The sequence below is a fragment of the Arvicola amphibius genome, chromosome 3, assembly GCF_903992535.2.
Source record: "Arvicola amphibius chromosome 3, mArvAmp1.2, whole genome shotgun sequence".
In the NCBI taxonomy this organism is placed as follows: Eukaryota; Metazoa; Chordata; class Mammalia; order Rodentia; family Cricetidae; genus Arvicola; species Arvicola amphibius.
Window position 1 is genome coordinate 141,449,546 of NC_052049.1, and position 15,256 is coordinate 141,464,801.

The 15,256-nt window shown below is 44.1% G+C and overlaps 1 protein-coding gene across 1 annotated transcript in view; it reads left to right on the top strand.

The window, feature by feature from the left end:
- The window catches only part of Prtg (protogenin), a 108,010-nt gene that overhangs the window by 46,724 nt on the left and 46,030 nt on the right, over positions 1-15,256 (top strand). Inside the window, exons 9-11 of the mRNA XM_038323834.1 lie at positions 2,737-2,901; positions 5,770-6,075; positions 7,485-7,673. Coding sequence (XP_038179762.1) covers positions 2,737-2,901; positions 5,770-6,075; positions 7,485-7,673 — 660 coding nt within the window. The remainder of the gene's footprint in view (positions 1-2,736; positions 2,902-5,769; positions 6,076-7,484; positions 7,674-15,256) is intronic.

Here is a 15,256-nt window from a genome sequence, read left to right on the forward strand (position 1 = left end):
CCTCAACTCATAGCAAATTTGAGGCCAGCTTGGGCTATATGAACTTGTATCTTAGCCAAACCAAAACAAAGTATTTGTCTTCAGAATGAGTAACAGCTTACACAGTTGTTGAGGGGATTTTCACCAAGGGGACTATATAACATCAACTCCTGTCTCCTTCTAAGGTCCCAATGGCAAACCAAAGATCTGTCCCACCAGTGAGGTTATTGGGATGACTTAGAGAGTTACTGATAGAAGCATGAATAATCCCCAAAGCAACCATGCAGAAAAGATACCTCCTCCTCTTCTTCCTCCTCCTCCTCTTCCTCTTCCTCCTCCTCTTCCTCTTCTTCCTCCTCCTCCTCTTCCTCTTCCTCTTCCTTCTCCTCTTCCTCTTCTTCCTCTTCCTCCTCCTCTTCCTCTTCCTCCTCCTCCTCCTCCTCTTCCTCCTCCTCCTATTCCCTCTTCTCTCCACTTCCTCCTCCTCCTCTTCCTCCTCCTCTTCCCTCTTCCCTCCTCTTCCTCCTCCTCCTCTTCCTTCTCCTCCTCCTTCTCCTCCTCCTCCTCCTCCTTTTTTTCTCCTGAGACCCCTAGGGTTTCCTCTGCATAGCCCTGGCTGTCCTGGAACTCACTCTATAGACTAGGCTGGCCTTGAACTCACTGGGATCCATCTGCCTGCCTCTGCTTCCTGATTGCTTGGATTAAAGGGATACTCTACCACCCAGAAATTGTGGAAATTTTCAATTCCATGTATGTTGAATATTTTCATTTTGAAAGCAAATTAAACATGATAGGCTGTGATACAGCTCAATGGTAGAATCCCCAAATAGCTTGTGTAAGAGGCCCTGGGTTTAATCCAAAAGAAAAAAAAATGTTAGGAAAAAAATTAAACAAGACATTTTTGTGGTGTCTCATTTACTATATCAAATTGAATACCAGGAGCTCGAGAAACAGTTCAGTGGTTCAAGCACTTGCTGCTTATGCCAAGGACCTAGGTTCGGTTCTCAGAACCGGATCCAACCCTTCTTATGGCATCCTTTGGCATAGGCACATATGTGGTACACATACAAAAATGTAGGCAGTCATATACACAAATACACATGTACACTCGTGTACACTTTATTCTGAAAAAGTTAAATATCAAATCTCTTATAATTCTTGTTTAGAATTACTGGTTGGGGGGGGGGGTTAAAAATAAAATCCTTTTTATCTTACTCTTAGACAAAATAGTTGCAGAAGCGGAAAGGCTGTTTACAAATCCATTGACTCAGGCTTACACCTGCTAGCTGTATACAGGAACAGTCTGGCTTTTAAGCTGCGTGCCCTACAGACCAGCATGAGCACTGAAAGAACCGTGCTGGGCTAATGCTGTCTGCTGAGACAGGTGGCTTGCTGTTTGGGTTTTACACTTCGAAACAGTGTTTTGAAAAGGGATATTTTGAATGTAAATCAAGGGCCCTGGTAGCAAGAAGAATGTTCTGGTACGAGCATGCTGGAGTGTGTTCATTCTCTCCGCTGACTTGGGAAGGTGAAAGGAATGCTGGCTTTGGCGGAGCCCACTCTAGCGCACTATTGTGCGGGCTTCATTAGAGCCCCTGCATGCGGCTCAGCATTCCATTCAGGGGCAGAACAAGGCTTTTTAATCTGAACTCAAGGACTTTGTTTAGTAGGTCAGAAATTGTATTATGCAGCTCCTAATTAACCAGCCATTAGCCAGTGTGTTGTGAAACGCCTCTAATCTTGTCTAATTAAAATGCTATGAAGTTAATTCAGAAATGTGGGAAAACTCGGTGCTGGAATGTGCCTTCTGTTTTGTTTATAAATCCAGGGCAGGGAGAAGGGGCCGGTGCTGGGAACGGTTTGATCGAGTTGACAAGCGCTGCCTGCGGACTGTTGTGCGCACGGTGGCTGGCGGTGCGGCGCCTCCGTTCTCTGGGTCTGCTCCGCAGGAATTAAGCCCACACAGACAGATCCCTTCTGTCCCTCACCTTGCCTATCTTACTAAGAATCCCTGAGAATTTGTTTTACTTTTTAAAAAAAACCAAATGCTCACCATGGGACACTCTTCCTTTTCACTTTTAGTGATAAAAAGGAAAGACCTGTGTTGACTGATGTAGTATGTTCTCTGTGTTGACCCATGTATCTCTAGGGTAGAGTGAGATTCTTGCAGGCCAGCCTTGCCTTGGGTTTGTATTTGTAAAAGGCAGACCCTGTGCATTCCCCATCCCCCCTCTGTTTTTGCTCAACAGAAAGCCTGACTTGAAGCCAGGCCATTTGCTTGCTGTGGTCCAGTATTCTGTTGTGCTGTGCTCTCCTTCCTCCCTCCTCCCCTACAGTCCTCCTGTGTTTGACTAGATGGTAAACGACCTTAGAGAAGGTGGGTTCTTTTCGGCAAATGTTCCAACCAGTAATCTTTAGACAAAGAACTTGGTTACTTTGAGGCAGTAAAGACCTTTCTGTGTCCTGAAGGGTTTGGTGTGCAGGCTCATAGAAAAGTAACAGAGGTAACCATGAGGGGAAATGGCCATGCTAGATTTATTTTCAATATTTGTCTTTTTTGTTTGTTTTGTTAGTTTGGTTTTTTGAAACAGGGATTTTCTGTGGCCCTGGTTGTCCTGGAACTTACTTTATAGACCAGCCTGCTCTCTTACTCACAGAGATCCACCTGCCTGCCTCCCATGTGTTGGGACTAACGGTCTGTGCCACTACTGCCTGGCTGAATATTTGTCATTTTAAAACATGGATACTTTGGTCTAGGTTTAAATAACGAGGAGTATCAGGTGGTCCTTGGGAATGACACAACTCATTACATCATCGATGACTTAGAACCTGCCAGCAACTACACTTTCTACATCGTGGCGTACATGCCAATGGGAGCCAGCCAGATGTCGGACCATGTGACCCAGAACACTCTAGAAGATGGTAAGAAAACACAGCTCTGGGTTATCAAGTGTGAACGTTTGTAGATTTGGTCACTCTCGGTGAGGAAGTCTGTTTGGTTAAATCGAAATGGTTACATTAAAGCCACAGGCCAAGTGCTATCTCGTATCTTACCCTTGCTTTTGGTCATAACATGATAAAGGACACTTAAAAAAATAAGATTTTATTTTTCAAAATTGGCTGTAACTTCAGTTCCAGGGGATCTGAAGCTGTCTTCTGACTCTGTGGGCACTGCATGCGCATAGTGCACAAGTTTACTCACCGGCAAACATTCATATAATAACGCATTTAAGAAGGTAGTAGATGGTTTTTTAAAAATGAGATGAGTATTTTTAGGCAAGAATCCCCCTCTGCTAAGGCTGGCCAATGTCTCCTTCCCCAGCAGTTTGCTTCTTTTGTAAAGTGGCCTTCGAGATTCTGCCAAGCTTAGGTTTTCTACACTTGACACTTGGCAGACCCCTTAAGTCTCATGAGCTCCTGTAGGGAGCACTTCAGTTCAGAGGACTATGCCATTCAACATCAGGGCATGCTCAGGCTCACACACAAACAAATAAATTAATAATTCGAAGATAATAAAATTCATGTTCATTTTTAATATGAGACATTTTCTTTTATTGAGCTCTACATTTTTCTCTGCTCCCCTTCCTTCCTCTCCCCTCCCCTCCTACCCTCTCCCATGGTCCCCATACTCCTAATTTACTCAGATCTTGTCTTTTTCTACTTCCCATGTAGATTAGATCTATGTATGTCTCTCTTAGGGTCCTCATTGTTGTCTAGCTTCTCTGGGATCATGAAGTGTAGGCTGGTTTTCTTTGCTTTATGTCTAAAAGCTACTTATGAGTAAGTACATATGATAATTGTCTTTCTGGGTTTGGATTAACTCACTCAAAATGATGTTTTCTAGATCCATCCATTTGCCTGCAAATCTCAAGATGTCATTTTTTTTCTGCTGTGTAGTATTCCATTGGGTAAATGTACCACATTTTCCTTATCCATTCTTTGATCGAGGAGCATTTAGGTTGTTTCCAGGTTCTGGCTATGACAACCAAGCTGCTATGAACATATTTGAGCACATGTCCTTGTGATACGATTGAACATCCTTTGGTGTATACCTAAAAGTGGTATTGCTGGGTCTTGAGTTAATTTTCTGAGAAATCCTGACACTGACATCCAAAGAGGTTGTACCAGCTTGCACTCCCACCAGCAATGCAGAAGTGTTCCCTTTTCCCCACAACCTTTCCAGCATAAGTTGTCATCAGTGCTTTTGATCTTGACCATTCTGACAGGTGTAAGATGGAATCTCAGAGTTGTTTTGATTTGCATTTCTCTGATGGCTAAGGATGTTGACTATTTCCTTAAATGTCTTTCAGCCATTTTAGATTCCTCTGTTTAGAGTTCTCTGTTTAGGTTTGTACTCAATTTTTTTTATTGGATTATTTGTTTTTTGATGACCAATTTCTTTAGTTTTTTGTATATATTAGAGATCAGCCCTCAGTCTTATGTGGGGTTGGTGAAGATCTTTTCCCATTCTGTAGGCTGCCGTTTTGTCTTGTTGACTGAGTCCTTTGCTTTACAGAAGCTTTTCAGTTTCAGGGGGCCCCATTTATTAATTGTTTCTCTCAGTGTCTGTGCTGCTGGGGTTGTATTTAGGAAGTGGTTTCCTGTGCCAATGCGTTCATGTGTATTCCCACTTTCTCGTCTATGAGGTTCAGTGTGGCTGGCTTTATGTTGAGGTCTTTGATCCATTTGGACTTGAGTTTTGTGCACGGTGATAGATATGGGTATATTTTTATTCTTCTACATGTTGATATCCAGTTATGCTGGCACCATTTGTTGAATGTGCTTTCTTTTTTCCATTTTATATATTTTTTTTGCCTCTTTGTCAAAAATCAGGTGTTTGTAAGTATGTGGATTAATATCTGGGTCTTCGATTCAGTTCCATTTTTCCTCTTGTCTGTTCTTATGCCAATAACAGGCTGTTTTCAGTACTGTAGCTCTGTAGTTGAGTTTGAAGTCAGGGATTGTGATGCCTCCAGAAGTTCCTTTATTGTACAGAATTGTTTTGGCTATCCTGGATTTTTTGCCCTTCCATATGAAGTTGAGTACTGTTCTTTTGAGGTCTGTGAAGAATTTTGCTGGGATTTTGATGAGCATTGCATTGAATCTGTAGATTGCTTTTGGTAAGACTGCCATGTTTACTATGTTAATTCTACCTACCCAAGAGCATGGGAGATCTTTCCATTTTCTGATGTCCTCTTCAGTTTCTTTCTTCAAAGATTTAAAGTTCTTGTCATACAAGTCTTCTACTTGTTTGGTTAGTTACGCCAAGGTATTTTATGCTATTTGTGACTATTGTGAAGGGTAATGTTTCTCTGATTTCTTTCTCAACCCGTTTTTCATCTGTGTATAGGAGGGCTACTGATTTTTTTGAGTTAATCTTGTATCCTGCTACATTGCTGAAAGTGTTTATGAGACTCTTACGCATCAAAAATTTCTCAGTTGCAATTCTGGCTCCTGGGCTTCTGTCCTCTCACGTGACACACTCTCCCTTGCTTCAAAGGTATTTGGGTAGACTTATGTGTGAATTTGTCTTATATAATTAGCCCATATTCACCTCAGGTAGCCCTAATAAACACAGCAAACTGACAGCCATACTTGGATGGCCCCCTCATTGTGTTTCCTTTTTTTTCTCTTGAAGTCAGCTTCACTGGGAACCTCTTCTCCAGCCCGGAGCATCTCCATAGTAACCATGTTATGTGTTGCCATCGAGAGGATTCCATAAATATGACTGTGCTTAGTAGCAGCTTGATTGTAAATCTGTATGAACAATGTATTTTCTCACTTCACTAGTGCCCCTAAGACCTCCCGAAATTAGCTTGACGAGCCGAAGTCCCACCGACATTCTCATCTCCTGGCTGCCAATCCCTGCCAAGTACCGGCGTGGCCAAGTGGTGCTGTATCGGCTGTCCTTCCGCCTGAGCACTGAGAATACCATCCAAGTTGTGGAACTCCCGGGGACTGTGTATGAGTACCTCCTGGAAGGCCTGAAGCCTGATAGCATCTATCTGGTCCGGATTACTGCTGCCACCCGCGTAGGGCTGGGAGAGTCATCTGTGTGGACCTCACACAGGACGCCCAAAGCCACGAGTGTAAAAGGTAACACCTCCCAAGGACCTTTCAGGAAGAGAACATGTTTTACTTTGGAATTAGAATTTTCCACTCTTAGTTACATGTAACAAATCTGTATCTTATTTTTTAAATTCTTATTTTCTATTTTGTGTGTATAGGTGTTTTGCCTGCATGCATGTCTGCCCACCACTTGTGTGCAGAGGCCAAAAGAAGGTGTCAAATCCCTGGGACTGGGTAACAGGTGGTTGTGAGCTGCCATGTGGATGCTGGAAATTAAACCCTGGTCCACTAGAAGGACAGCCCATGCTCTTAACTGTTGAGTCATCTCTCCATCCCATTTTTTTCCATCCCATATTTTATGTTTTTGTTTCATGTTTGCAAATATTACACAGATTTAACTTAATTGAAAAACCTAAACCTTTTCTTGGGACTGGTGCCATAGCTCATTTGGCAGGATATTTTCCTAATGTGTGGCTAATATGCTCAAAGCCCTGAGGTCAGCACCTAGGATCACCTCAACCAGGTCTAGTCCTTCAAATCTGCTGTCCCATCATCCCAGCTCTAGAGAGAAGTAGAGGCGAGGGGCGGGACGGTCATTGCTGACTGTGGTTACTCAGTTTGAGTCAGCATTGGATATGAAAACCTATCAAAGAACGTGCAGAATGAGGAGTGTGCTGCTGTATGGTTATCAGGGCACTTGCCGTGTACAAGGTCCTGGGTTCATAAATAAACTAAGGCTTTGATTAAACTTTTCTGTTTGTCCATTTGAGGGTAGAGCTGATGAGTCCTGGTCAGACTGGATACCAGAGGGAGCGTAGTAACTGAGCCCTACTCATTGATGCCATGTGCTCTTAAGTCATGAGTTCAGAAGACAGGTCGAAATGTAGGCTACTCATGTGGAGTCTCACATGACTGGCTTGTTTTCAACTGACTGGAAATATTCTTCAGAAAAAAATAGAATACACAGTTCACTCTTTTTTTAAAAAAAAGTTGCATATACAAATATATAGATACTAACTTGTTACTTATGTGTTTTAGTCTTTTAGGTAGTATATTTTAAGTCCTAGTTCTAAACTAAGCATTATTGTGAAATTTGTAAACATAGTGTGCGTGTGTATGTGTGTGTGTGTGTGTGTGTGTGTGTCTGTCTGTGTGTGTGTAAGATATGTGAAGTCACATGTGTGGGAAGCAGAGAACTTGTGGGAGTTGGTCTCTTTTTTCACTTTGGTGGACCTGGGAATCGAACTCAGTTCATCAGATTTGGCAACAAGCTTCTTTCCCCTCCGAGCCATCCTGCTTGGTTGTCACTGTGCAATTTTGAACATTAGGTCAGAGTGTGATGTTGGACTCTGTAGCGCTGGCTCGAAGCTGAGAGTTGTGTGCTCTGCTCTGGCTTCCCGAGGACTGGGTTGTTGACCCGGCACTGTCTCTTCTAGCCCCTAAGTCTCCTGAGCTGCACTTGGAACCCCTGAACTGCACTACCATCTCCGTGAGGTGGCTGCGAGACACCGAGGACCCAGCTGCCATTCAGGGCTACAAGCTCTTTTATAAAGAGGAAGGGCAGCAGGAGAACGGACCTATTTTCCTAGACACCAGTGACCTGCTCTATACGCTCAGCGGCTTGGGTGAGTGCACCTGCATGGTGCAGATCCTTTATCCTCCTGCTGCGACCCATGGGGGAAAGGTGATTGGATGGAAGAGGCTGACTGATTACAAAGAACCCATGTCTCTGTGACCTTACACGGGTCTCCTTTCCTCCCACTCTGGGGGTCTGTTTCTTTTTTGAATGATCGCTTTTGATACAGCGAGATCTTGATCTGTTATTATGGGTATCCGATGGAGGTAGAAGAGGATTGTAAGGGCCAGCAAGATGGTGCAGTGGGCACAAACACATGCTGTGTAAGCCTGGTGACCAGAGCTCAGTCCCCCGATGTCAGTATGGAAGGGGGAACTGACCCCTGAGAATTACCCTTTGTCCTCCACATGCATGCTGACTTGTGGACTTGTGGATGCCTGCGCCTACGGTATACATGTCTGTTCACACACACATATAAAACGAAGAATAAGATTGTAGAGTGAAGATTTTGCAAAGTGATTGTAAGTATGTTTAACTTAGAATTTGCTTGATTGCTATATTGGTATAAAACAATTTACATAAACAGCGTGTAATAATGCCCCTACCTCAGCCCCGCATGGCTGTAAATATTTACTCCATGCTCTCAGACGCACTGGAGATAAAACACACACCCCTTGGCGTCATCTGTGTTCTCAGAGACACTGCCTTGTCCTTATTTTATTTTCTTTATAGGGGAAAAGAACTCCGTGATGTTTAACAAATTACGAGATTGGGGCTGGGGAGATGACTCGGTGGTGGAGAGCTTGCCTAATGCACATGAAGGTTTAATCCCCAGCTCTGTAGTGAGAGGGAAAGAGAGGGAAGGAGGGGGACGGGAGCACTGAGACAAAGACACAGTGGGAGACCAAAGAGACCCCCTGGACTGTTGTGGCATCTAAAGCGCACAGTAGGCGTTTATGAACACCTGTGGCTTTTCCTTTCAGATTACCCTTTGGAGATGATGTCAGGGGAGAGGCTCTAGTGTGGGGCATCACCATTTCCATCCCTGGGTCAATAGGACAGGCTGTGAACCTGTCCCCGGATGCAGGAGCACAGAAATCCATCCCATGGTTCCTTGCCATGGTTTTCCAGATGGTGTTTTGCTTGTAATCTTATTATTTGGTTTTTAATTTAATCTGCATTCGGGTAAATAAATTTACTGTCGATCTCTGTCATGAAGCTTATAAATGATGAGCCGTGACATATGGTCCAGGTCGAGCGTCTTTAATCCACTGGTTTACGACGATGTTAGCCCAGCCTCTAGGGCCCGAGCCTTCCACGCTTGTGTCTCCCTGTGGCTTCTCAGTGCTCTCTCTTTCCGTGAGCTCGTGGTTGCTGAGAGGGGACTTGTTGCTTGTATCCAGTAGGAAAACAGGCTGTGAGACAGTTGGTGAGGAGCTGTAGATCAAGGCTGGGGAGGGTCCAGTGGTTATGAGCATGTACTACTATTGCAAAGGACTAGATGGGGACGGTCCAGTGGTTATGAGCATGTACTACTATTGCAAAGGACCAGATGGGGACGGTCCAGTGGTTATGAGCATGTACTACTACTGCAGAGGACCAGAATCTGGTTCCCTGCATCCGGATGGCAGCTCACACCCACCTGTAACTACCGCTGCAGGAGACCATCTGCACTCACACATAGATGCTCCTGCAGACACATGAATCAAAATAACTTCTGGGGGCTAGAGGGATGGCTCAGCGATTAGAGCACTTGCTGCTGCTCCTGAGGACACAAGCATTCACGTGGCACCTCATAGCCACCTGTAATGCCAGTCCCAGGGGATCTGACAACCTTCTCTGGCCTCCAAGTACCAGGTACACACATAAGCACACAGATACATACGCAGGCAAAACACTTGTGTGTATAAAATGAATAAACGTTTAAGAAAATATACAAGAAAAAAGTGTACAGATCAAACTCAGTACTTCTATTTTTCTCATTGTTAAGGAAGTTGAAATATGTAGGAGAAACAGAAACATATTCCTCAACATGATTCTTGGGCATGCATTCCCAGCTAGTTTATCTTAAAAAGTTGGATAGTTGGTTAGAAAATAAAATAAGTTCTGCTCTTGCAAGAAGCTCAGAAATGTTGCCCTGAGACTTTGCCAGTGAGCGGGGTGGTGCACAGCTGTAATCCCAGCGCTCTGGAGAGGGTGGTGGTGGGGGGTGTGGACTTGGAGATCATCTCCAGCTGTGTATCAAATTCAAGAGCACTGTCTCAGAAAACAAAACAAAACTCACCAGAAGTTAAAAGCAATTCTTTAACGTCTTGTTAAAATTTATTTTTATTATTATTTTTTACCATGTGTATTTGTGTGGGGTGTGTGAATGGGGCTGCAGGTGCCCTCAGAGGCTTGAAGGGAGGGAGTGTCTTACCTCCTGGAGGTGGGTAGGGAGAGTCAGATCATGTGCTCTTAACTGCTGAGCCACCTCTCCAGCCCCAATTAGCTAACATTTAAAAGTTTTCTAGAGCAGCTGTGAATGGAATAAATAAGGAAAAGACGCATATATACAGAAGTGTTCCTTAATTTATTCATTTGGAGAGAGGTAGAGGAAGGGAGATAGGCCCACTGATTTTTTTTTAAACTCTTATGCTCTCCAAATAATAGCTTTTAAAACTATAAACTCTTGCTTCCTCTTATGTTTTAAAAATCAGTTATATGGGGCTGGGAAGGCGGCTTGATGGGAAAGCTCATGAGAACCTGAGTTTGAATGCCCAGAACCCATGTAAAGCTGGGCGTGGTGTCACGTGACTGTGATCCTAGTGTGCCTACGGGGACATGGAGAGGGGATGGGAGATGGAGACTCTGGGAAGCTCAGGGACAGCCAGCCTGGTGTGCCAGGCCGTGGGGTGGGGGATAGGAAGGTGGGATAATAGATCCTGTCCCAAACAAGGTGAGAGTAGGGAGTACTGACACCTGAGGCTATCCTCTGACCCTCACACGTACGCCATGGCGTGTGTGCATCTGCATCCACACACACAGATGTGTAAGTGCGCAGACACCGGTTTAAAATGCTCATAATACATACGTACTGGTTTTGCTGTAACATCTGCTATGTGTGCCATTTGAAGTAGCTTCATCTAAAATCACTTTTGTGTGGGGAAGCACACGTATTTACTTATGTACTTATGTACGTGTATAAACACACACACACATGCACGCGCGCACACACACACACACACACACACACACACGCACGCGCGCGCGCGCGCGCGCAAAGAGGGAGGTTGAAGTCGGTCCTTTTGGAGACAAGTTCCCCCTCAAGGAACTTGGAGCTCTGATCGGTTAGATAAACTGTGCAGCAAGCCCCAGGGGCCTCCTGTCTCTGCCTTCCCAGTGCTGGGATTCCATAGGTTGTGTTTTTATGTATGTGCTACCGGATCCAAACAGAGACCGTCATGCTTGGGAGGCAAGTATGTTTCTCGCCATCTCTCCAGGCCTGTAAAGTCACTTTAAATGCGTCGACCAGAACATTATTTTGGGATGGCGGACATGCCGCGTCAATTTAAGTAGCTCCGTGTTTCCTGACTGTAGAATTAGCCCGAGTGGCTGGATTGCTTGAGTTCAAGGTAACAAGGCCTCTGTGGTTGTAGGTGCTTCCTAACCAGGCAGCAGGTTCAGGGCCCCTGCATCTGCTAGTAGCACCCCGAGTGGCCGGCAGGGATGTGGCTGTGTGGGTTCAGGTACTGTTCAGCTGTAGAGCAGAGACTTTCTTCAAGATGCCTTCTAACCTGTTAGAGAGCCCTGATTCTAATCTGCTTTATTAAGTTCCCATCAAAGCCTGGCGGAGCTTTTGGCAGGCAAGTGTTAAGATGTGGGGAGGGCAGGGTGCTCCATGAAGGGGACAGCTGACCATCTGGGACCGTTTTTAGCCAGAGCATCTGGCAGTGGCTGCCTGTTTAACAGAGAGTGATGTGTCCAGAGGGCAGTAGGTTAAGGGAACCCTGTTTGTGCCTGGCCTGGTGAATGCAGGCTTTCACAGAGCCCTTGCTAGGGAAGGGTGCTCAGAGTGGAGCCGGCTCTCCTAAGTGGGCTTGGAAATGAATTCACACGCTTCTGCTTACTGATCGAGTGTCAGTTTTGTATAACAAACTGCTTTCTCAGAATTTCATTTTCACACCAACCTCCTCTGAGCGCCCCCCCCCCAATCGTCGCTGCTTTCATTGCTGGTAATTAAGTTTTCTCTTTAGAAAGTATGTTATTAGGACATGATCTCCCTGGAAATATGCACAATTCTTTGTTCTAGAAGACAGAAAGTGAATGCATTTATATCTTTAAGCTAATTTAAGTGTTTAAAATTTTTAAAAAAGATGATGAAAAGCTGTGAGGGTCCAGTTTCCGCTTAAAACAGGGAGGATGAGGCCAAATGATATTTAATTGGCTGGCTTGCCCAGTCTTCTTGCACGTACCCGGTTAACTAAATTTAATTGGTGTTATTAGTGGGAAGCATTTTACATCATTTTACTCTAATGCTTCAAAGCTGGGGTCCTTTAGATGTGGACTCCTTTGTGGGATGAAGAATCTCATGTCTTAAATTATTATATAATATAGTAAATTATATAATAGTGCATATATGTTAGAGTAATATAATATATAAAACATAATATATAATGACATACTATATGATAGTTTAATATCATATGTAATAGCTTTATATGTACAAGGCCTGGTGTCCAGTCCCCAGCATTTAGTAATAAAGTGTGATATGAATTTTAATAGAGCAGAGGAAATATTTGAGTGTTTCTAGCTTGTTCTGGTTTGACTCTGAAATGCAGTTTGCTTTCCTGGGATCTGGCTTGCTTTGTTGGGAGAGGCAGAAGGAAGCATCAGGCTTGTGACTGGGTCACTTTTGGGACCTGTTCTGAGTGTTGTGCTTGCGACCCTTCAGAATTTACTCATAAGATTTTCCTTGCCTCTTTGTGTGTTCATCTGAGTTACAAGATAAATGTTTACAGCATTTATCACACAATAGACAAAAAAATAATAAGACATCTATGTCCCCTGATATAGTAGATTGAAAAAAATTCCTCTTATTTATTTAAAAAATAAATTTTGCTGTTATTTGTTTTTATTTTGCATGTGTGTGTGGGCATGCGCGTGTCACAGAGTGGATGTGGAGACCTGAGGACAGAGTCAGCTTTTTCTTGCACCGTGTGGGCTCTGGGGATCAACTTTGCTTGTCAGTCTTGGCGGCAAATGCCTTTATCTGCTAAGCCATCTCATAAGCCCAGAGAGAGACAGAGACAGAGACAGAGAGAGAAAGAGACAGACGGACAGAGAGAGAGAGACTTTAAATCCTGATTCTAGTGCCTAGGTGGTGTTTAATCCCAGCACTCAGGAGGCAGAGACAGTTGGATCGCTGTGTGTTTGAGGCCAGCCTGATCTACAAAGTGAGTTCCGGGGCAGCCAGGCAGTTACACAGAGAAACCCTGTCCCAAACCAAAAATAAATAAATAAATAGATAGATAAATAAATAAATAAATATTCTGACATTAGTGTCTGACCACAGTAGGACTGTTTCCTCAAGCCATTGCAGCTAGAGGCCTATCTTTATTCTTTCAGTTTGGAAACAGTCCTGCCCTGTCAGGTCTTCCTGTGGTTGGCTTGGGAATCCAAAGGTGCCCGTCACCACTCCCTCACAGTCTGTCATTTCCAGCATTCTTGCAGATCAGACCAAAGTACCAGCTGTAAGCATTGTCTCTCTTGCCTAGGATTGACTTCAAATTCTGCAGCTTGATGGCAAATCCTGGCTCTCTGCTTAATCTTTTAGCTGGAGACAGTGTGAACAGTGTCTGTTTAAGGACACAGGAGAGTGGCGTGAAATGATGCTTATGGAGGTTGGTGCCACACCCCACAAACGGCGTCCAAACCCCACAAGAGATGCCAGCTGTTCCTGTTTGTAAAACTCTTCCCCCCAGAGCCGAGCGCAGCTTAGCGGCAGAGCGCTTACATAGCACAAATCAAGCCTTGGGTTGGATTCCAGCCCTGAGAAAAAGAATCGATTTCCCAGGGTGGAGCCTGTATTCAAAAAGGTTTTTCCTGAGTTTTGTTGTTGGTAGTAATGATGTAGACTTGGGTTTTTTGAGACAGGGTTGATCTGGAATTTGTCCAAGGCTGTCCTTTAACTCCTGGTCCTCCTGCTTCCGCCTCATATATGCTAGAGTTACAGGTATGTGCCACCTCAAACCAGCTTTCCTCAAGTCAAAGTCTATCATGATTTTTAAATTTGGGCACAAATGTTTCTTGAGACATAATGTGTTTGCACACATGTGCGGATGTGGTGTGTATATGTGTGTGTGTGTGTGTATGTGTGTGTAAATTAACCATAGATCTTGTTAAGCCACAAATTTTACTTAGTGAATTTAGATGCAGCCTAAAGTTTTTTCATTTCTTCCTACTTTTGAGAATAGAGTCTAAGCCGAGGGTCAGCGAAATTTTCTCCTAATAAGGTGGAAAGCAAATGCTCTTGATTTTGTGTGTGCTGTGGTCTGAAGTCTTTTGTCTTCACAGAACCCCTGTGTTGAAGCCCTAAGCCCTAATGTGCTGTGTTTAGAAACAGGACCTGTGAGAGCCCCGTGAGGGTTCAGTGAGGTCCTGAGGATGGGGTCCTAATCTGCTTTTTATTTTCCCCAAGAAAGAAGGGAAGGCATGTATTATAAAATAATTAGAAAATAGGAAGGCTCGTTAAGTATCTAGAAAGAAAAGATTCAGTCATGAACTAAAGAGCCCAGATATGGAGCCACCAGAGCCTAAGGTGGTTTCGTCTCATGCAGCTCTCAAAAGAGAGGGAGTGGGGTGGGGGATGGGGGAGGACAGACAGACTGGGACTTTCCCATTCTCCCTTCCCTGCTCCCCCACCCCATACATTCCAGATTTCTCATAGTCTTTGGTTTCTCTCAGTGAGCAGCGTTATATTTTGACTTACATTTCTTGCAGCTGTATAAGAGTCTCTGCGTCTCTTGGATTCCCATACTCCCTTTCCTCATTATAGGGCTGACTTATTACACAGTTGGCTTTGTTCTTCTCAAGGATCACAATGAAATAGACTTGACATTCAAACAACAGTGTTATACTTGGCATGGATCTCATCAAGAAATTGTCTTGGGGCTGGAAAAGTTGCTCAGTGGTTATGAGGACTGGATGTTCTTTCTGGAGACCTGGTATCAGTTACTAGCACCCGAATAGCAACTCAAAACCGTATGTAACTTTTAAATCCAGAGGACCTGATACTTTCTTCTGGACCCTTTGGATACCAGACATGCACATCAGGCAGACAAAACACCCATACACATAAAATAAAAACAATTGAAATCTTTCTTGTATTTTTCGTTTGTTTGTTTTTGTTTTTTCGAGACAGGGTTTTTCTATAGCGTTGGAGCCTATCCTGGAACTAGCTCTTGTAGACCAGGCTGGCCTCAAACTCACAGAGATCTTCCTGCCTCTGCCTCCCGAGAACAATTAAAATTTTAAGGAAAGATGTTGTGGGATGTGTGTACATTGTGTGAAGGATATGCTGCTATGATGGTGTAATAGAAAGCCCAACAGCCAATAGCTGGGCAGGGGGGTATGGGTGGGACTTGCAGGCCG